Source organism: Crocodylus siamensis, chromosome 3 (genome assembly GCF_052110815.1).
Source record: "Crocodylus siamensis isolate JL-2025a chromosome 3, ASM5211081v1, whole genome shotgun sequence".
In the NCBI taxonomy this organism is placed as follows: Eukaryota; Metazoa; Chordata; order Crocodylia; family Crocodylidae; genus Crocodylus; species Crocodylus siamensis.
This window is the reverse complement of record NC_143397.1, coordinates 39,585,841-39,609,307: the sequence shown is the minus strand read 5'-3', so window position 1 is coordinate 39,609,307 and position 23,467 is coordinate 39,585,841. Positions and strand designations below refer to the sequence as shown.

At 41.6% G+C, this 23,467-nt stretch overlaps 2 protein-coding genes across 5 annotated transcripts in view; one reads left to right on the top strand and one right to left on the bottom strand.

Moving 5' to 3' along the window:
- The window catches only part of TMEM167A (transmembrane protein 167A), a 38,342-nt gene extending 35,696 nt beyond the window's left edge, over positions 1-2,646 (top strand). Inside the window, exon 4 of the mRNA XM_090038209.1 lies at positions 514-2,646. Within this exon, the coding sequence (XP_089894335.1) occupies positions 514-584 (71 nt within the window). The 3' untranslated portion in view covers positions 585-2,646. The remainder of the gene's footprint in view (positions 1-513) is intronic.
- The window catches only part of XRCC4 (X-ray repair cross complementing 4), a 400,573-nt gene that overhangs the window by 361,657 nt on the left and 15,449 nt on the right, over positions 1-23,467 (bottom strand). The window contains exon 1 of one of the 4 annotated variants that reach the window (XM_090038208.1): positions 18,187-18,208. The exons of 1 other annotated variant lie outside the window; for it this stretch is intronic. The gene's annotated coding sequence lies outside the window, so the exon portion shown is untranslated. Of the gene's footprint in view, positions 1-9,552; positions 9,573-18,186; positions 18,209-23,467 lie in introns of those variants that run through there. 2 more of the 4 variants (XM_090038207.1, XM_090038206.1) reach the window with 2 other exon arrangements.

Here is a 23,467-nt window from a genome sequence, read left to right as displayed (position 1 = left end):
CATCCCTCTTTAATGCCTGCTTTGGTTGATGAGAGTCATAATGGTGTATTTTAATTCTTGAACAGGTGGGCAAGAAAGTTTCCTTGAGCTCATTAAAATCACAAAGAAGTATAATAATTGACAATATGAAACTGGGTGCATAGCAGCGATTGTTAGTTGGCTTTTTGCTTGCAGTAGCACAAATAGTTAAACACATAAAGCTTTTGAAAGGGAAGTTAGGAGTGTATCTGCATTTTTAGTCCTGTTTTATTGATTTGCATGAAAAAAGCCTGGACCATATTCTATCTCTGTAGCACCAGTCTAGCATTAAAAAAGACCTAGAATCTGGGCATATCAAGGCAGCTGTGAAATTGTACCAAATCTGTTCCAACTGGACAATAGTAGCTATCCTTTCAAGGACTTCAACTCAGTATAATAATAATCACTACATTATATTAACCTAGAATCAGTTTCATGTCTAGTTGGTCATGCAATGAGAACTGTTTAGTAATTCATTTTAATTCTTTCCTCTAGGTGAACGGAAGAGCCCATATGTAGCTGTGTGCTGTATAGTGATGGCCTTCAGCATCCTGTTTGCACAGTAGCAATTGAAGGATGTCGGATACCCCTTGCTATTGAACTGCAATGGATTAAAGGACTTTGGTCAGCAAAAGGGATGAAAAGAATGCTCTAGCTCCTCCCCTGGGTTGCATGTACTGGATGGGACATACTTGGCAAGCATTTATCTTTTCTTCTGTTAATGGACCATGGTGTGCGGTATAGGTTATCAAAAGACAGTTGTTTAATTCCACAATGTGACATGTTTGTTAATGCCAGTTTAGTACTACTGTCACTGCTGAAACAAATTCTGCAAAAGTCATCAATATGTATTGTATCCTGGATGTCCAGTGGCATATTTAAGCCATCCAATTGGGGAAAAAGTGACTAAATTCAACAATTTAATAGCTCATTTTCTACATGATTTAAAAAAGAAAAGGCGAGTTTTGTACTGTTCTTTATTGGGGAATAAAAAAAAACCATGACTGAAAAAAAAAATGTGTTCACAGAAATGCTTTCAGGTCCCTATAAATTCTTCTAATGAATTCCTGTCTGTGTCATGGCCAACATGTTTATGTACATGAACCATAAGACCTCTAGTTTAAATTTAATCTGCAGTTTAAATCCATTTTCCACACTTGCAACAGTACATGTTAATCTATGCAAGTCTTAATATTTTAAAAAATATTCATAAAGTTAGGAGTCATACTTGTAAATCATGTAGTTTCATATCTTACTGCCTGATTGGAATGTCTATGTGTAGTTTGTGAGTTCAGACTAGTGTATATATAAATCATATGTGTGCATTTTTAGAAAAATTTTGACCTAAAATTTTGGCTCTATCATTGGGGCCAACTCTCATAGCGTTACAAGGAAGTGTGTTAGCTGTTTATTTTCTAAACTGCAGATTTTAAACCATTCACTTAGCTAGTTAAGCAGCCATGAAAGTGCCAATGTTCTGAAGGTTAAGAAAAACTATTGTAACTAGATTTAACCATTGCATATCAGCACTTGCACCTTGGGTTTATCCTATTGTTCCACAAGTTATAAATTACTAATATAGTGACCTATTTTGATAAAATACCTGGAAGGTCTGTCTGTACCTGAAAGTTTTACAGTTTGAAGAATTTTTTCCATTTTAAATACTGTCTGTCACTTTGAAAAGTTAAGCTCTGTAAGTGACATAAGCAAGCTGGTAATAAAACAGCTAGAAGATGTACAAAAGTAACTACCTTCTTGTTTAGAAAATCGTCTGGTTGCTATAGTTTCCAAGATGCATTGATGGTAGGTGCCCTGCATCACAGAAAGCAAGCAATTATTTAACTGTTAGGCAGGTTCATACATAGATCCAAGTTGATTCTCTCATATACTTCTAAACACTCAAATCCCATTTTTTGCCTCCAGAATGCATATATAAATGAAACTTCAGACAATGGGACAAATTTTTGGCTGCCTTTCATTGCTAATTTATGCTAATTAATTGGCCCTATATACAACCCCAGATCAGAGGAGTACAGAAATGTGCTGCTTCATGTCATTTTCACTGGTGCACACGCACAACCTGAGCTATGTTGTGCATATGTTTGCTGGCCTTCAGGGTTTAGTCACGTTTTTAAATTTTGAGTTTTGCAACAAGAAGCAGGTACTAAACTTGTAACCATATAGTTTTGATTTTAAAATTCTTGCAACTGTAATCTTACTCCTGGCACTTTCAAATGGCCCAAAGTTTGGCTCAAACATGCATCATATACAACCAAATAATTTAAGGAATTATTTGACATAACTGTTGCTTCATGCCAAGAGATTTGGTTTGTAGTATTTATATATTTTTTTCCAAAATGCATTAAATAAAACAGTAATATCCACAAACAATTCCAGTTCAGCTATATGACAACTCATTTAAATATATTGGCAGTATTTCAAGGTAACAGTATGATGAAATAAAACAAAGCATTGTTTTTTTTCTTTACTTTTGAGAATCCAGAAGCAACATAGCAAGCTAGTCATTTTAAAGAGTTATCCTGAAAAATCATTTATTTTCCTTTTCAGTATGGTTAAATTTACTCTCTAGTGCATTCTTATAGAAATAAAACAACTTTCTGAACTTTACACGTGTTGCTTAGTTTTTAAGTATTATTAGATAATTGATTTAAGATGATATACTGCAGTACAAAATATCATTTTTACCAACTATACATACATTCATCTGGACCTAGTCTATAGGTACATCCTAGAAAGTTTTACACTGTTCCCATAGTGCCCTGTAGAAAGTACCACTAACATCAGTAGCTATTTCAGGGACATTTCTGGTATCGAAACTGCAAATTTTCTGAGCAATTATGTTTGATCAGAAAACCAGAAGGAGAGAGAGAGTTCTCAGCCTGCTGCTCCATAATGTAGAGATTCAGTGACATCCACATAGAAGAATATTTTTTAAAACAATTAGGCAGAGCTGGCAGTGCCATATTGTTAACTGTCCCCTGCTTTCCATTGTATAAACCTCTCTTCGGTTACTTTTCTCTGTGGCAAATTTTAAATGTTTGGCCTGAAATTTTCTATGTAAGGTCTCAGACAGATGTTTTTTTTTTTTGTCTTTGTTTTGTTTCGTTTGGGGGTGGGATTCTGGGGTTTGTTTGTTTGTTTTTCTTAGCTAAAGTGATTTAGCTGTTTCAAGGAGCAATGCAAGAGAAGTGTCATATTTTACTGTGTTAAAAATCCATTGAACAACAGCATATTCTTTTTAGATATGCTCTAGTTAACCCTCCATGAAGGACAAAGATGTCAGACTTTGGTTGGGACACAGTTAATCATAGAAAGCTAGGGTTGGAAAGGACTTCAGAGGTTATCTAGTCTAACCCCTTGCTCAAAGCAGGACCAGCCCCAACTAGATCATCCCAGCCAGGTCTTAAACCCCCAAGTATGGAGATTCCACCACATATCTGGGTAACCTGTTCCAGTGTTCTACTACCCTCCTAGTGAGAAAATTCTTCCTATTATCTAACCTAAACTTCTCTTGCTGCAACTTTAAGACCATTGCTCCTTCTTTTGTCATGTGCCACCGCTGAGAACAGTCTAGCTCTTTCCTTCAGGTAGTTGAAGACTGCTATTAAATCCCCTCTCAGTCTTCTCTTCCCCAAACTAAATAAGTCCAGTTCCCTCAGCCTCTCCTCATAAGTCATGTGCTCTACTGAACAGTCTTCAATTTGTCCACATCATTTTTGTAGTGGGAGACCCAAAACTGAACACAGTACTCCAGATGTGGCCTTACCAATGCTGAATAGAGGGGAATAATTACTTCCTTTGACCAACTGGCAATACACCTACTAATGCAGAGCAGGATGTTGTTAGCCTTCTTGGCAACAAGGGCACACTTTTGGCTCATACTCAGCTTATTGTCCACTGTAACCCCCAGGGATGATATGCCTCTTGATGTTTGTATAAAAACCCACCAAGCTAAGGCAGCCAGTTTAGAAAGCAGGAAAACAAAGGCGTTGAGAAAGATATGTTATGAGCTAACAAGGCAGAGTCCTGCAGTCCAGTGCAAATAGGTGTGAGGAGGGGGACAGTTCACTGTTCCAAGAGCACTGCACCACTCTGGCTTCTCCCCAGTGCCAGCAGCCTCTTCCTTCCACCCTGGTCCCCCTCAAAGGGGAGGTAGGTATACATTGGAGACAGGAAATAAGAGAAAGAAAAGATGATCTTGTGGATATGGTTTAACTGTAGTCTGTCCCTGTTCCTGATGCTACAGTGTTTCTGTATGATGCTAGACAAGATGCTTAATTTTAAGTTTTTCACAGTTGTCACTGATTGTGCATTCCTTGTTTTTCAGAACTTGAGACCCCGGGGTCTGATTTGCCAACAAATTTAACTGAAGTCAACCAGGGCCACTTTTTGAATATTGTGTGACTTATTTGATTTATTTGCTGCCTATCTGACCTTCCCCACCCCCCAGGAAAGGGTGGTCAGACTGAGTAATGCCTCTTATTTTATCCCATCATCCATTGTTTTTTGCAGTCCAGCAGTTTTCAAAGCAAGTGCTGTTTGGTAGCATGGAAGAGACTTGTTTAGCACTGTAGTCCACATGATAATATATTGTAGCTACTCTGGATATAGTTAAATGACTGGGGAAGGTGCATTTGGGGAAATAAAGTAGGGGGAGGTGTCTGATGCCTGTGTATCTCTAAAATAAGGCACTGTGTGTAGAAAAATGCTGAATGCTCTGCAAAATCTCAAGATCTCAAATTAGGCAGTCAGAACTAGTAGATTTTTATATATGTATGTGTGTATGTATTTGCCAAATATTTGTATCTCCGTTTCCTATCTGTAAAAGGGGAATAGTTATAGGAGTATTTTATAGGGCTCTTGGGAAGTTAATGAATCATTTGTGAAGTGATCAGTTATGGGTGCCATAGAAAAGTCCCTAGAGAAATAAATAATTCTGCCTTCAGTGCAGGGTTTTAACAGTGTGCAGTAAATAATATAAAAAGCCCACACACTAAACAACTGGGGGGAAACAAAATAATGAATAACCACTTATTGTGTATTCTGTGCACTGAATGAGCCACAGTTCCTATGGAAAATATGGGATCATTTAATTAGAGACAATATAATTGTGCATTCACACATGGAGATAAAATTAAGGTGGCATGGATATAGAAATTCCCTCTATTTTTAATTATAGTTGCTCCTCTGAGCCTTTTGAATAGGGCAGATTATAAATCTAGAAAAATATTTATGTTTCCTTATTTTGAAGGGTTGAAGGAGAGAAATGGTATAAAGGTGAATGCATCAAATATTTCTTTCAAAAAACTAATCTTACTACAGAATTCCAAAAGGAGAAATGACAGCTCTTTTAGACCATATTCCATCTTGCAGTGGGTTTTTAGCCTGTTATTTTTGATTGTGCTCTGTGCTTGAAGGGTAGAAGACAGAGAGCTCTCACCAAACATGAACAAAAAGAAAGCACCACAATGAAAAGTAGATTTTACTACCTTTTTTTCTTTTAACTAATAAGTTTGTTTTCTTAATGACCAAACTAGTCTATAGACCAACTGATGAAGAAAAGTAGTTTTGCATTTCGAATCACTTCTCAAACCAGAATAGTTCTTCTTGGCAAGTTATTTTTTTTAAAGGTATAATTTGTGAAGTTTATGCACTGTGGCTTCCTAATTTGCATTTAATCATCATAACGATGGTGGTAAAAGCCAAAATAGCCAGCAAGATCCACCTACACAGAAGTATGGCAAGAACAAAGGATGAAAGTGTGGGAGTCAATAATTGGAAGGAAATGCTGATAAAATAACTGGAGAGGAAGTTAATCAGAAGTTAATTGTGTCAGAGAAGAACAAGCCTGTTGATTTTTCTTATCTTTAACAGGTGCCCTGAATCTTTGCTGTTAGTACATCAGTAGAAAGGTTTTGTGAAATCAAAGCAGTGATTGAAGGTGATATGATGGGATAGCCTCAGAGGCAAGTGAAGAGCAGGCACATTTGGAATTTTCTAGGAATCATGGAGAACATAATATATTTACATTAAGAAACCATAGCAGAGAAGGGCTTAGCATGGAAGCAAAGAGAGAAGATGGTGTCACTGAAGAAGGTGAAGAATCAAGAAAAGATTACTGGCAATAAACATTGGCAGTGGTAACACGAGTGGAGTAGAAGAGTAGGTGAGTCAGAGGCCATGTCAGGTTTTTGTCAGTCTGCGTTGAATTAATGTGAAGGTGGCATTTGAAACCAGAGTAGGCAGTAAGATCACCTACAAAAGGGAACAGAGGGAGAACAGGACTAGGGAACAGATAAAATTAGGGGTCATCAAATGGAAGGGAATATTTCATGGAAAGGATGAACTGTTTAGCCACAGGGAAAGGGGGGGGGCGGTTTAGCAAGGTAGTAAGAGCAGCAGATAGATGATAAGAACTGAGCATGGTATTCAGATGTGACCAAAGTAGTACTGTTTGCCAAGATGGTAGCAGTAAAGAGACGCATCTGGGGTGGTTAAAAGATTTCTCCAAAGCTGAACAGTCACAGAATGAAAGCTGTCTTCAGTCACTTGGCAGTATGAATAACCTCAGATACAATGGTCTACTTGTGATGGGTTAAATTATAAATGGATATTTAAATTGGGGTGAAAAAAGCAAGATATTTCCATGAGGTCATGTTTCTTCCTAGCTATTTTTTTAAGTTTTTATTTCATTAGTTTCTTCATTAGTTTGTGGTGTGAGTTTGACTAAAGATATGAAGCTAAGCTGAAAGTCTACTGACAATTTAATAACCTTTCTTGCTCTAGCAACTAAGGCAAACAGTTGGAATCTAGGAACATAAAAGAGCATTTTCCAGTAAATGCGCACCAACTGGATAAGCCCTATATGCTGAAAATGTTAAATAGTCTAACTTCTAAACTGAAGTACTTCTCTTTATACATTTACCTTTTATTTTATCCTCTGAATAGGCTACTCTAAGTGCTCCCAGAGGGGCTGGGAATACAGGGGTGAATTGAGCAGTGACAGGGCCTATTGCAGTAGCCTTATAGCCCTGTTGGCCTTTCACAGTGGGGGAGGGTGTGCCAAAATAGCATTACTTGTGCCATTGCCACTGGCTCCATATCCAGCCTGCAAGGAGTCCCACAGCCTGGATCCAGTTCAGGGAATTTTATGCCCCTGACTTGGGGCAAAGTGTACAAGAGGCTTTAGGCAATGCTCCCAAATTTTAGGCTTCTCAGTGTCTGAAGGAATCTCAACTTCAAATTACATGCCCAGACTTTTTATTCAACATGTGAACAGAGCTGGATGCTTAAGAATGGGATTTGCAGAATCCAGCAAGCTGAACATGAGCCATTTAAATTTGTCAGTAGGAAATTCTGGGGGAAAGGGGTGAGAGTGGGGACGGACGGGACTGAAGTAATCAGCCCTGAAAAGTATGTAGATGCTCAATTTCAGTCTAAAGGGAGAGAAGTCCCTGTTCTCACTATCCCATAAAAGTCGATTGGTTGAAGTATTCAACTTGAATGTGGGAGAACTATTTTAAATATGTAATTTATCTCACAGCATCCCAGGGGACTGCATAAGCACATGGGCCATAGATTCTGCTTCAGTATGAGAGCTTTAAAACCTGGCTATTCTGGGGGCAGCAGCGGGATGGTAAGAACCTTCTTTTCCCAGGAGAGTGATCCAACCACTAGCCTTTTGGTTTAAAAAGTCTACTCCCCAGCTGTCTTCTATGCAAGCCAAATTGAGGCAGGTGCTCTGGAAAAGTCCACCATTAGGTAAGTAGTGTTGGAGTGCCTAGTTTGAAAATCCCGAGTTGTGAGGGCCCCAAGCAGCTCAGTGGAGTTGGGGCTGGGAGAGAGCATGGTTAGTAGGGGAAGACAGAGGAGCACTTTTTTCACATATCCACCAACCACAGCTTGAGTGTCTAAAAGAGGAGGTAGCTGCTGAGAGGGGTTTTGAAGACTTATTGACGCACATGAGGTATAATTAGACTTCTGGTTTTTTTGCAGACTTGGGACCAGGTTGGGAAGAAAGGACTTGAGCACTTGTGCTGGACCTTAGTAATTCGGCACCTAAGTTCAAAAATAGCCATCTAGGAGAAGTGAATGGTGCCTAGCTATCTTTATTTAATGTCCTAGTGGTTAGAGTATTTGTCCAGGAAATGGCAAACTCAGGTTCTGTATTCTAAACCTGAGGAAGTTCAACCTCTCCCCAAACTGTCACCTCCTAGAAAAAGCCATAACATCTAGGCATGGGATGGGGCACTTTCCGCCCCTCTAGTTGAAGCTGGGCCATGCTGCAGGAAAAAAAAAAAAGATGAAAGAAAGTATAGTTCTGTAGCCAAGTATTAGGGAAGGTAGCTGGAGGGGACATCTTTGCTTTCCAACTTTCAGTTTCCAGAACTGCTCGTGCCGTCCTGGAACAGAGCATGTCTACGCTGTCCCCAATTATGTCCCGCCTTCCCTCCCACACATGTATTACAAGCCAGCAATGTGTTGGCGAACATTCAAAATGTATGGAGCGGCCTCAAGCAGATGCCTTCGGTCTCCAACATACTTGACAGCAGCTGCTGGCGTTGATTTTGGATCATTTCATTGGCATATTCCCAGGTTCATAGTTTTCACATGGGCAAGGTGTCCTCAATTTATATAACAGTGGTGTACTACGTGCTCCTTCTCTGGCTGTCTTTAAAACAGAAAAGTAAGCCCTACTTTAGTCTTTCAAAGAACAGAGGTAACATCTACCCTCAGATTGGTGGGGGAGGTGTGGGGACTGGAACTCAAATAGACAGAAGTTTCACCTTCATTCTGGCAATTAGCATGAGAAAAAAGGTGAGATGTCTGACCCATCTGTTCCTAGCACTAGGCTGCTTTCTGCTTAGAATTAAGGTTTTTTTGGACTGTCCTTCTGATGCACATAACTTTCAATACACTGTGTGTGTGTGTGTGTGTGTGTGTGTGTGTGTGTGTGTGTGTGTGCGCGCGCGTGCGCATATATATGTGTGTATATATGTATATATAAGGGAACAAAAGTTCTGAACTAGGTTCAGATGTTGTTCTGGGAACCAGGTGTTCACAAGTCAAGCACTGCAATACCTAACTTGTAGGCCAAGCCCTTTATCACAAATAATGCTTAGCCTCTAAATTTCTTTATACTTTGATTGCCCATCTGTAAAACGGTGATAAAATATTTCGTTTCCTCATGGCGGCAGAAGGTAAATGCTTTAGATACCATGAAACACTCGGTGCTACAGCCATGAATTCCTATAAAAATCTATGATAGTTAATTGAGGCTGCACAGAATTTAACAAGAGAGTGGGCCTCTAACAATGTAGTGGCAGAGGTGAAGGGGAAAAGCTGTTGGTTTCATATTTTAGACTGAGGGTAAGCTTTCAAAACTTTACTAAACACTGGCCTCTACAAGAGGAGCAATACAATCTCTATACTATAAATACTACATAAGACATGAATTTTAAGACGACCAAGGTATTTATGCTCTACGTGTTCTTGGTACACCCTGGTATTTACCTTTTAAAAATGAACATGGGAGTCTGAGGTTGTCAGTCTTCTCTGCTGTTTGCTTCTGCAATAGAAGTCCAACAAAAGTGAGAACAATGATGTGATTTTGGATAGTAACTCCCATATCAAATTGCTTTAACAATTCTAAGGAAAGTTTTCAAAACCACGTAAGTCCTATTCTGAAAAAGTCCTAATTGACTTAGGCTCCTTTAAAAACAAAACAAGGCAACCTGAATTCCATTGACTTTTCATACTGAAAAAGCTCAATGGGAACATAGTCTCTGTATTCACTTGGAAATGAGACTTACTCTCAAGTTGCTTATATCCGTTTGAAAAACATACACTATAAAAATGCAGCTGAAAAGTTTTGTTTTGAAATAGTGGCTAAGAAAAGAAAGGGCATTTATACATGTGCTCCAGAAGTTGCGGGGGGGGCACTTTAATTAGGGCAGTTCTAGAATGTCATGTATATCAATGTCCCCACGCTGAAAAATGTCAGTGGGGATGTTTTAACTAAAGCTTGTTCAATGAGCTTTAGTTAAAGCACCCCTGCTGCCATTTTTCACTGTGGGGACCCTGATGCACGTGATGCTGGAGTCTGCTGAAGCATGGTAATTACCACACTCCAGGAAACTCAATTAATCAAGTCTGCTCTGAGATACAAGTCAGCTTTTCCAGACTGACACCTCATTCAGCAAAGGAGCAAGCATCTCACCACTAGTGACAGAATTGTGTGCAGGAGAGGAAAGCACAATGTGAACAGTAGGAATAAGGGCAAATGCAGATCTTCTGGCTGCTACTGGACTGAGAATGGCTATAGTATCATCTGAAAGTGTGATTTGGATCACACATAATCAACCTACAATCAGCATGGGTTCCAATGACAGCACAGCCCACAGCACCACCAAATCCAGTGTAGGCTGCAAATATGTTAAAGGCTTTGAGCAGCTGACCTGGGCATTACTTAGCTATGCTGTCAGTGCCCAGGCTGACTCATTTAGAGCCAGCCCACCTACGTCTGTTAATACTGAATACAGTAACAGCTCAGCCAGGCCTACACCCAAAATCTTTTTAACCAGATTAAAAGAACAGTGAACAAAAATGCAGTGGCAGCTGGGACTATACAAAATAGAGCAACCCCAATTGGTTTTATTCTCTGTGCTTGTTTATGTCAAATCAAGAAAATTGTCAACAGAGAACTGACATGTTCATCACGTGTGTGTCTCTAAGAGGCAGTGAAGGCAAGGAAACTACATATAAATTTCAATTGACCTAGCAGCTAAAGACAAAAGACTAAATATGCATTTCAAGAGAAACTTGTAAAAGGTACAGGAAGGATGCTCTGTATGTGACAAACACAGCCTGCTCACATTTCTCCTAACAGGCATCCAATGTCTAAAGTGTTACAAATGTCTCAACCATTCAATGTGTGTCTGGAGTTTGGTAAACAGACAATTACTGATACAAGCTACTGCAGATTTGCCCCATTAATATACAAATACCCCAAAACAGGTCTGGTGATGCCTCTAAACATCCTGTTGAACCACTCAGACCCATCGCTTGTAAATTGACCTGTAATTGCAAGGCTTGCAGAGATCACAAGTCTTTACACCTAGACAAATCCAAAAACAGGAGCCAGGCAATTTAACAGTTGTGATATGATGGTCGCCCTTTTCCTCCCTGTTTGTTCAGACTCTAATTGACCAGCCATCAAGGAAAAATGCTTTGAAGTTATACAATTAAACAGTATAAGAACTAAGCAAATTTGCCAGCGAGACTTGCACTGTAAGAGAAACAGAGAGAGGTCACTGCTACATTGCACCCAGTTTAACCAGCAATGGATCCTGCTTGGTGAAGCTGCAAGACAGAACTAGCTTCCTCTCCCTGCGTGGGTGAGAAAACACTATTGCTGCTAAATATGTACCAGGACTTTGTTGAGTAGCTCATTTTATTTTGGGAAGGAGTGTTTTTCTGTCACTTAGTTTTATAGCTTGCTTATAGTATTGTTATTAAAAAGCCTTTCTGCTAGTGATCAACCGGATGTTGTGTCAGTTCTTGAGGCACAGGGCTTAAAAACCCACTTTTTAAGTGCAACAGCGTCTATGAGCTACAATTGTACTTTTGGACCATAGGGTCAACATAGCCTGGTTCAAGTGGATTCAGTTGCCAATTCTTGTGTGATGCAAGGCATTTTCTTGATGAGAGGCAAAACAAATATAACTCAACCAGGTTCACAGAGGGATTCTGCAGAAAAGAGAATGAAACCCAGATTTCCAAACTTAGGATTTACCATGAATATCACTTTTATCCCCATAAGAAGTCACACAGGATAATGTGTTCCGATTATGGAATATTAGATGAAAACATGATGATATGGTTTCCTATTTTAATTTAGATTCATTGCTCAGTCATGCAATATGATTATAATCACACAAGGATTTCATCTTATACTATAAATCCTGAAATGTGACACACTGTTTTTGGATGACTAGCAATGTATTTTTATCCTAAATCCAAAACAAATATGTATATTAACATTTATACCCATCGGATTCTAAACTCTTGAGTTCAAAACAGATTTCGAAAGCTCTCTAAAAAGAAGCATTACATTAGCCAAGGTGGGAAGTGAGTGAGTCAATGAGTGAATAAATGAAGAGGTCAGTGGAGATAGGGTCAAGGAAAGAATGTCGTATGACAATGGTATGGAGAGACTGATAAGCTAATATGCAGACAAGAAAGACTTAGGAGGAAACATGACATTTAGGCCAGCGGATAATCCTAGGATTTCTGGCTGTGGAACAAAGTTATGGTGCTTACATCATTAACCACAAGTAGTGAGCAGTGGAACTATGCTGTAGCCAAGAGGTGAAATTCTGATGGACTACAGGAAACCATTATTCTATTGTTAATGCTCCAACTATTTCAGAAGGTTCACAAACTGAGTAAACGCCTGTCTGTGATGCAGTACTATATTTAATACTGATTACTAGTGTAAAAATGGTACTACTACTGTGAAAATGGATGTGTTTCATTTTCTTAAATACAGTTAATGAATACTGTTGGCTGAAAGACTAGATAAGTGATTCTCAACTAAGGTGCCATAAGAACCTTTTAAGTGTGCCACAGGATGCTGGTCAATATTTGCACTGTGCAGTGTGCAAACACCTACATATGATTCATAAGATAGATCCATATTTGAAATCTCTGGATTTATGGCATCAAAAACATTCTGACCTAGCAGCCTTTCTGAATTTTGCAACAGAAGAATTGCTCTATCATTTTTCCATATCCAAAAAAAAAAAAGGTGAAATTAGTTTTTGAAATGGGGTATTGCCAAATGCAGAAGTTAGGGAGGGATACCTTGAGTTACAGAAGGTTGAGAACCACTGGATTAGATTAACGAACAGTATTCCATTATCCTGGATCCTCAAATAGGAGGATCAAGACTGTTGAATCTTCTCTATATAATGCCAATGAGCATATCTTTGATAGCCCTTTCAAGATGTTGACCTAGCTCAGTGTATCAGAGTCCTATGGAGGTCCAGTAAATCAAGTTAAAGGAAAGCTGCTGCAAATTCTAGCTGGAGTTACACTTTTGTTAAAATGTCTATTCAAAATCTTTTTCTTAGAAACTTTTCAAACTTAGTTTCCATGTACTTCAAGCCTAGGGCTGACAAATGTTTTCCTCCCAAATTTCCCCCATGTTCAGGTCTAAACTACTTTGCAATGCATTGTTTATTTAAAATTTGTCTGGGGTTGCTGTCATTTTTCCAGCACAATGATCAGTGTCCCCCTCCTCTCCCATTAACACTAATAAAAACAGCATGCTCTTTATGATAAAGTGACATGCATGATTTAAACCACCTTATTTCAGTGCCTCCAGTAACTCAGCAGCATGTCAGGACTTCAGTAACCAAGGAACCATGATTGAAGTTAATGAAAGCTTTGCAGCTGACTTCAGTGGGAGAAGCTCAGACTCTAAAAGCATGGAAATACTTAGTAATGAAATAACTTAGTCGTTTTCTTCTCTTTTTTTAATTTGTGCTTCAACTTTTTCAAGAAAAGAAACCTGAGCTTCCAACCAACATTTTAAAAGACCACCTTTTCTCACATAACATATGCCCCTCCTGGTAGCATGTACACTTTTTATGAGGAGGGCAGGGAAAGAGGAAGTAGATTGAAGAAAAAAAGATTTTTCAAGAATTATGACTTCATTGACCAAGGACAGAGTCTAATCTTCAGTTCACTCACCCTCTCTTCCTTGCTGAAGCACAAGCTACACTTTGTAATTCTTTCACAGCTGAATTATCAACAGCTTTTGGCTGCTCAGCTAAAAACTGAAACTAGTTCTTGCTAAAGACTGAACTCCATGGGCAGATCTAGGATTTTGAAAAGAGCTGAAAACAATCTGCAAGGCTGTGAAATAAGAGAAAAGTTACCTGGAATGACTAACAAGCAACATTGCCAACAATATGACTAACAAGAAACATCAAGACCATTAAAAAAGAGAGTGTAGCATTAACACCTGTGTAGTGAAGAATGATCAGAGGGATTCAGGTAGCTTGTAAGGAACCGTGAAGTCAATTAACTCCTTCAGCATCACCTGAACAGAAATGAAGCTTCTCCTCTCAGGCAATTTGTTTTACACTTCGGATTCAGTAGGGATCAAGTTTGTGCAACTACACCACCGAACCCCTCTCCAAGCCCCCTATCCCAAATCTGCCTCTGTTAGATTGTACCCCTCCCTCCATTAAGGTGCTGAAGGGAAGAGAAGCAGCAGCCATCTTACAACACTTCTATTCGGAGCAGAAAAAACAGTTTTTCCCCTCTCCAAACATCCCTCCCCTCCCCCCCATTTTGAAAGGCTATTTCTGCGGGGGTTGAGGTGATGTGTGTGGTATGTGAGTAAATATGGTATTAAGAGTTTGAAAAAGCAACTCAATGCCAGGAAAGACTATTATCAGTCTACCACATCTCATACTTAACTGAGCCCTGTACATTATCTAGTCAAAACATTTTCAGTTAAGGATGATTCAGCTGGATTTTTTCCTGGCTTTTGTCTAGTTGAGGCAGAAAACTTCTTTTTACTTCAACACAGTTATTAGTCATTCACTTTGTTGAGCTGCACACAGTACTTTTTAAAGGTATATGGGAGTGTACATTTTACCCAATTATTAGTAACGTGTCTTCTTTCATAAATGTGAAAAGTGCTTTTCCCTCAGCTTTTGAGCTCAGCCAGCTGAGCAGGCAGGGAAACTCTAGTGCCCCACAGCTTCTGGCCTGGGCCACTGCAGGCATGTGGTTGCATTTCTGGAATCAAAATGAATGTCTGTTCACTTGCTTATCAGTTCAATCTATGCAGGTTAGACTAACCTGTGAAGATTGAATTGATTCAGCCTCAGGCCTTTTGATCATCTGTACTTAGCCAATGAGCCTGGCTCTTCATATTTTACCTTGTGGACCCATCAACATTACTGGCAACCAAATCAGGAAATTATTTACCATGTTGCCTATACTTGTTTTTTTTTTTATTCTATGCCCCTAATAAAAGAGTACAAAAACACCCAGATCCTACTCTGCCCACTGGGTGTCTAAACCTACATGGCATCTTCTCAGAAAAATAGGCAACTTGCATCAGGAAAGTGATCCTATTCCAGGGAAGGGAAGCACTTAACTTTCCTATCCTCTCAGTAGGCATCCTCATGTTCTGCCACAGATAATTCTATTTCCGCCTGTGGAGAATCAGAGCTCCTCCATTATGGCAGCAGGCAGCCTCAAGCATCTACAAAGTATGCAAGAAATCACCTGCATGCAAGCAATAAGAAATGCTATGTATATGGGTCTGTCTGAACTCAGCACAGTACATGATGGTGGGCTTCCCCTGCACTGGCAAGTTGAAAGACAGGTGCCCAAGAAACACCTGATTGTCTAATGGCAGGGACCATTCTGAGGCCAGTTTGAGCTCCAGTGCAGTCCTGGATGCAGACACAATCAACTGATTGTCAACTGGTGGCAACCACACTGGGGCTGGAGACCCTGGTGTGGCCCTAACCCTGCCTCATGTTCAATTTAAGGTGCAACAGAAATCTGCTACAAAAATAGTACACAAAAAAAGTATATATGTGCATGTACTGAGAGTGGTGTTGGGGGTGGGCAGGGGGTAGCAGGTGTGTGGAGAGCGGGGCAGGTGGGATGGAGCCAGGAGTGCAGGAGGAGGGGGTTGGCTAGGATCTCCTGCAGCTAGTGCCCTGGCCCCTATTTTTGTATACTATTCTTTGTGGCTGGTTTCCCTTTTTATGGTGCTATTAATTGCCTGAACATGTGGGCAGGCTGCTATTTAAAATACAATTAACAGACTAATTGTGTCTTAAGTGTAACATCTGCCAGAAGCCTTAGAGATGGAATAGGATCTGGACAGAAGATATGGAGGGGAAGTTAAATTGTGTAAATAAGTTTATAATGTTCAAACATCCAACTTTATATAAAAAGAAAACAATAAAAAATCTTTATGTGTTTTAGCTTTGAAGAAAATAACTAAGACTGATAGGGACCTCAGGAGATCATTTAGTTCAGGGGTTTTCAACCTTTTTTTAACAAGTGTACCCCTTCAATCTCAAAGTGTCAGTTCATGTACCCCTTTATAATTTTTCTTGTTTTTAAATGGGGGCGGGGGCAGATCCAGGCCCCATGGTGAGGTAGGGAGTTGGGCTGGGGCTGGGGCAGCATAGGCAGAGGGAGACAAATTATTTGGTGGGGTCTGAGCATGTGCATTAGCATGCACCGGCCCCAGCAGTGGGGGAAGGAGAAGTCTGTGGGGGCAGGGGCCAGGGAAGGGGGGGACAGATCGAGGCCTGCCCAGTGATGGAGGGAGAGGGGCACAGGCAGGAGCAGGGTCTGGGGTGAGTGGGGTCTTGGCCAGGCTGGGTGGTAGGACAAGTGGAGGCCTGAGGGTGCCCCCTGGGCCTCTGCTTGTCTTACCACCCAGCCCGGCCAGGGTCCCACTTGAGCCCCTGTTCCATTCCCTCCCTCACTGCAGGGACCTGGGGCTGGGGACCAAGACCACCACAGTGCAGGAGGAAGTGGGGCAGAGGGAGGGGTGAATCATTCACCCCTACCCCTGCCCCACTCCCTCCTGCACTATGGGGATTGTCCCATGACCTGGCTTAGTCCATAGACCCCTTGCCCCCTGCCCAACCCCAGCACCACTCTCAGAACATGCACATAGGTGAAATTAAAGATTATTACCCTTACAACACCCACCCCCATCCCTCCTCACTTAACTAATAGAACCCCTTCTCTCCTCAACCAGTAAAATCTCTCCACCACCCTCCCTACCCACCACCAATAAAAAAGCTGCTTACAAGTGGGAAACTATATACAAGGGGGAAACTATATACAATATAGCTGTATACAATATAGAGCCCAGAGTGGGGGGTAGGTGGGGGCCTAAGGGGCAGGGCCCTGGGGAAGGTGCCCAGCACCCCAATCCCTGGATGTTCCCTGGGGCTGGGCTCAGGCTGGCACCCTAGTGGCAGGGCAGACCCAGAACTAAAGTTAGTGCCAGGTCACATCTACATGTGCATTAATGCGCATTAACTAATTGCGCCTAAGTTAACATGCATTAAGAGTGAGCATGTGTAGACATTCACCTGTCTAGTGTAGACACACCCAGGGACACACACATACACAAATAACCTACAGTTTATGGCAATCTGACTGTGGAGTAAAATTTTTTCCCAATCCCAAATGTGGTGATTGGTCTGACCCTGAGTGAAGAAGCAAAACCCTCTAGCCAGGACTCTCCAGGTTTTAGTTTTGTTATTGGCACATCCCAGTCAAAATCCCCATTCTTAGCTGCAGCCAATACCCAATGCTTCTGAGGAAGAAAAACAAAACCCCTTGAAACCTGTAAAACTTATCTTTGATTCTAGTCTTCGCATTTGGGTTATTTCCACATACAAAGAAACAAATAATCTTTCATTGCTGCAGTTTGGCTGAAGTAAAGTCCAGCAGAGTGGTAACATTATTTGGACTCAAATGCCTCACCCAAGGAAAGAAATAGTAATTGAAAGGGATTGGCTTGCTTTCCCAAACATGTAGCATCACCAGCATATTTAACATGTTTATCACAGTCATGAATTAAGTAGACCAGAAATGTACATTCACGCTCAGATTTTCCCAATATTTTTACTTCCTGAGACTGCATGCTTTTTTAATTTCTCTCCACCCCATCATTTTATATTACTAAAGAAAATCAAAAAAGTGCACTGATCTCAGTTTCCCTGGCACAACTATCAACTTTAGGCTGTTTACTCAGTTAAGTGGAGCTTTAGAAAGGAAAAAAAATATCTCTTGATAATAATACACCATTTTGGTATATGAATTGTGCATGATTAATGACAGACATGGAACCCAAATACTAGATATGGTCCTCCTCCTTCTGCTTATCTATTACTAGTAACGTGCCCAGGACATTACAAAGCACAGCATACAGACAGTGCTTATGTTGGAAGAGTTTCCACTCTAAACTAGACCTTACAAACAGAGTAATCTACTTCCTGCTCTGCTTCATCCTCTTCCCCAAAACCACTTCTCCACATGGAATTTGAAACAGAGTGCTAAGAAACACATTTAAATTCTAACCTGATATATCGGCTGCAGTGTATTATTGCTCAGAAAACCTCGGTTCAGGAAAACCTTTGTCTCCAGACTCGAGATGAATTGTGGAAGCTGTCTTCCCTCCCCCCTCCTTCCCCCCCCATCTCTCAAAAGCAATAATTAAGGAGAGAAAAATGAGCATAGGCTCTCATAACATACCTAGCTCTGCCCCTGGACTACAATCCTTCCAAGAAAATAATTTCATTTGTAATTTCCTTCCAAATTCTGCAGCCTCTTCCTCCAAAATTTATAAAATCTGAAGTTTTTATTTAACATTTTGATTAATGTAATCTTCTCCTATCTGCCTTCCCCGAGCCATCTCAGTCCTACCCCTAACAATCCATTCAAAATGCAGTTGCCTGAACTAGGCATGTTACTCTCCTATTTAAATCACACCACTGGCCTCTTGCTTCTTGCCAGTTCAGATTCTTTTCTTTCCGTCAAGGTCTTTCACAACTCTGCCTTTCCCTGATTAATTATCCATCATTATTTTTATCATGCCACTTGCTCATTTCCATCAATGATGCCAGATTCAAATCTCAGCTTCTCTCAACAAACAGTTGTGAGTTTTTCCATCCTGCCCTTCATACCCATCTTGAATTGATCGATAAAGCCACTTCCACTGTCTTTCAAGTTTATTCATAAGACCCATTTCTAAAATGGCATCTACAGGAACTTAACTAGTCAGTGGATGCATCTACACATGTGCATTTACTGTGGCGTAATTTAGGTCACTGTGCAGTAACGAGACATTACTGTGCAATGTGGGCGCACATCTACATGTGTATGCCTGTACTACACAGTAACTATGGTGACTTACGCCAACTTGGGGGTAAATTTGATACTATCATGTAGGTATCAAATTTACTCCTAATTAGTTACAGAGCAGTAACTCACATGTAGATGCCTTACTGCGCAGTAACATGGTGTGCCTGGACTGACTTGGAAGTAACACAAAGCACTTTAACAGCTGCATGTGTAGACGCTGGCCTAAAAACTGCTTACTGTGCGGTAAAGGCACATGTAGACACACCCAGTACAGACCAAAGAGCAGTCAGGGACAAGTACATTTGATTTATTTATGAAAAAGGAGAAATGTTTTTGAATAATATGGAACTACCAAAGTCTGTAATAGCTAACCTATGTAAGCATGTAAGCTTGCTACTGTAACTCCCCCCCCACCTCCCTTACTCACAAGTATCATCTGTTTATAACACCTTGTTTCAAATTGTAAATGCATACCCAGTGTTTGTACGGCACAGAGATTCTCAGCCAGGGTTCCATAAGAGGCTGGGGGTTGTTCTAGATTATTAATGGATATCCCTTCCAGCCTTCCTTGTCTATGATTGTATGATTAGTACTGTTAGGAGTATGCAAATACTTACACATGATTCACAAAATAAACCAAACATTTCAAATAGAAATCCACAGTGTCAAAAATATTTCTGAGCTGTTGTAGTCTTTCTGAGTTCTTTGCAATAGAAGAATTAATTGCTCAATTATTTGTAAAAAAAAAAAAATGAATTAAATTAGTTTTTTAATGTGGTGCTTCTAAATTCAAAGAAATTATGAGGGGTTCCTTAAGTCTAACAAGGTTGAGAATCTCTGGTATAGATTCTCATGAGGTTCAACAAGGACACGTGCAAAGTCCTGCACTTAGGATGGAACAATCCCATGTCCAATACCGACTGGGGGCTGACTAGCTAAGCAGCAGCTCTGAAGAAAAGGACCTGGGGGTTACAGTGCCTAATAAGCTAAAGATGAGCCAACAGTGCACCCTTGTTGCAAAGAAGGCTAATGGCACACAGGGCTGCATTGGTAGGTGTGTTGCTAGCAGGTCAAGGGAAGTGATTATTCCCTTCTATTCTGCTCTGGTGAGGTCACATCTGGAGTACTGTGTTCAGTTTTGGGCACCCCACTACAGAAAGGATGTGGACTAATTGGAGAGAGTCCAGTGGAGGGCAACAGAAATGGTGAGGGGGCTAAGGGACATGATTTAGGAGGAAAGACTGGGGGAACTGAGTTTATTTGGTCTAGAGAAGAGAAGATTGAGGAGGGATTTAATAGCAGCCTTCCACTATTGGAGGGGGGGTTACAAAGAAGATGGAGCTAAACTGTACTCAGTGGTGGCAGATGACAGAACAAGGAGCAACAGTCTTATGCAAGGGAAGTTTAGGTTAGATATTAGGAAGACTTTTTTTCACTAGGAGGGTAGTAAAACACTGGAACAGGTTATCCAGAGAGGTGGTGGAAGCTCCATTCTTGAAGGTTTTTAAGACCTGGCTAGACAAAGCTTTGGCTTGGATGATCTAGTTGGGGATGGTCCTGCTTTGAGCAGGGAGTTATACAAGATGATCATTCTCTTCCAAGGTCCCATCTATCAAACTATGAAACCCTAATTTTCTATGATTCTATAGCACAATGGGGTTGTGATCCTGAATGGGATCCCTCATTGCTAGTAAATATAACAGGAAATGAAGTAATCTAGGAGCTGACTGTGATGGTTTTGGTCCATGTTTTCCTTTTGGTCATGCTTTATTCCTCAGTTCATTATCATGCCTGGCTGACCTGAATTAAAGTTTTACAAAGAATCTGCAACCAGAAGCTGCATAAAAACAAAGGTGCTTAGAAAGCTCTCCATAAGCCTAAAATTAAACTTTAAGGGCATCCTCAACCTTCTTTAATTACGGAAGCATGAGTCTTGTGGCATCCCAGATCTAGATTTCTCAAACAGAAGTGCACTGTGCTGTTATCAAGCCAGTTGACTGGTGAACTCAAGCCACAAAGGGGTTTTAAAGACCTTTGTGCCCTGCTGCTAACACGTGAGCTGATGATACCCAACTCTGTCAAGAAATAAAGCGTGCTAACATCATAGGGAGACAAACAGTACAATTCAGTGAGGATGAGGAAATTAAGGCTAGGTACAGGCATTCAAAAAGCCCAAGCAGGAACTGATCTAAGTTATGTGGTTTTCCATAAGCGGTGTGCTTTAGATCGGTAGCAAACAGAACATGCATTCACCCGTTGGTGGTGAGAGGCAAATCTTAGACCAGGTGTTGTAATTTTTAAATCAGTAGGCATGTGCCAAATTTCTGTTCTGTTATGGATATTGACCAGCTTCCGATCACTGATACCGGTAAAAGTGCAATGCCTATACCCGGCCTAAATGTTCAGCTCCCTGGCTCTTTCTCTCCCTCCTATATTCTCTTGCCTTTGTTTTCATTTTGCACCAGGACTGGCACACTGACACAGTTACTTCCTCAACCAATGTGAAATAACCACTGCAAACCACTGAGAATGAGGGAATTCTTGCTTTTTGTTGTTTATAACCTCTTCTTGTGGCAAGGTGATGACCTTCCTGGCTTGCAAACTTTGCAGCTTGATAAAATGATTTAGTATGCAGTCACAGAAAGATTAAAGCAGGCTATTCCCTAACCTCATTCGGGTCCACTCATCTCACATTTGGAAAATATATTTAAAAAGAAAAGCAAACCATGAAAGTGCTCCATATGACAAGTTTATTATATTTATTCAGTATGCCTTGGTGAGGCTCTGCATTGATGAGCTCGACCTGGAATTCTTAGGTCAGCTTACAGAGGCAGTGAGGGCTAAGGATGTGGTCATCATGGGGGACCTAAACTTCCCAGACATCTGCTGGGAGGAGCAGTCAGCCAAGTCTGATCGCTCACGTCGGTTCTTAGCCAGACTGCAGGACCTCCATCTAACCCAGGAGGTGCACAGTCCCACCAGGGGAGACGCCTTGTTGGACCTAGTGCTGGCCACGGGTGAGGACCTGGTGAGGGGGCTGCGGGTGATGGGCCACCTGGGAGACAGTGATCATCGCTTGCTGGAATTCACCATCCAGCGTAAGGTGGCAAAGGGCTGCAGCAAGGCAACAGCCCTAGACTTTAGGAGGGCTGACTTCAACAAGCTAAGGAGGATAGTTGGGGAAGCGCTGAGGACCCAGAGGGGAAGGGAATCAGATGTCGAAGGTGAGTGGTTGCTCCTTAAGGAGACGATCCTCCATGCCCAAAGGGAGGTAATCCCAACAAGGGTCAAAGGGAGCAGGAGGGCACATAAACCCCCATGGCTCACTAAGAGCATCCGGGAATGTCTCCTTGCTAAAAGGGAGGCATATACCCAATGGAGAGATGGGGTCATCGCCAAGAAGGACTATGTTATAGTCGCCCGAGGATGTAGGGGGGCAGTCAGGAGGGCCAAGGCAGAGTTGGAGATAGGACTAGCTTCCCGGATTAAGGACAATAAGAAGTCCTTCTTCAAATACATAGGGGGTAAAAAGAGGGTCCCGGGTAATGTGGGGCCCCTGCAGGACACGATGGGCAACTTAGTCATCACGCCAGATGACAAAGCTAACATATTTAATGATTTCTTTGCCTCTGTCTTCCTAAGTAGGGACCAGTTCAGCCACCTCCCTGCTGGGCCCCCCTCGGGCCCCGAGAGAGACACGCCTGGGCCAAGGGTTAGCGAGGAGTTAGTTAGGGTACTTCTGGAGAAGCTGGACGTGTTCAAGTCCGCTGGTCCGGACGATCTTCACCCTAGGGTGCTACAGGAACTGGCTGAGGTCATTGCGGGACCCCTGGCACGGCTCTATGAGCACTCGTGGTGCTCTGGCGAGGTGCCGGAGGACTGGAAGAGGGCCAATGTGGTCCCTATCTTCAAAAAGGGAAAAAAAGAGGACCCGGGAAATTACAGGCCAGTTAGTCTGACCTCAATCCCGGGGAAGCTCTTTGAAAAAATTATCCTGGCACACGTCCAGGAGGGCCTTGCGGGGGAATGCATGCTCAGGGGCAACCAACATGGGTTTATCAGTGGCAGGTCTTGTCAGACCAACCTGGTGGCCTTTTACGATCAGGTCACCAAATCATTAGACGCAGGGGTTGCTGTGGATGTAGTCTTTTTGGACTTCCGGAAGGCTTTCGACACTGTCTCTCACCCTGTCCTCATCAAAAAGCTGAGAGACTGTGGTGTCGATGCCCTCACGGTCAAATGGGTCGCCAGCTGGTTGGAGGGCCGCACCCAGAGGGTGGTAGTGGATGGGTTCTTCTCGACCTGGAAGGATGTGGGCAGTGGGGTTCCGCAGGGCTCGGTCCTCGGGCCCGCACTGTTCAACATCTTCATCAGTGACTTGGATGAGGGGGTAGAAAGCACCCTGTTCAAGTTTGCTGATGACACTAAGATGTGGGGGGATGTGGGTGCACTAGAAGGGTGCAATAGGCTACAAGCTGACCTTGACAGGTTGCAACGG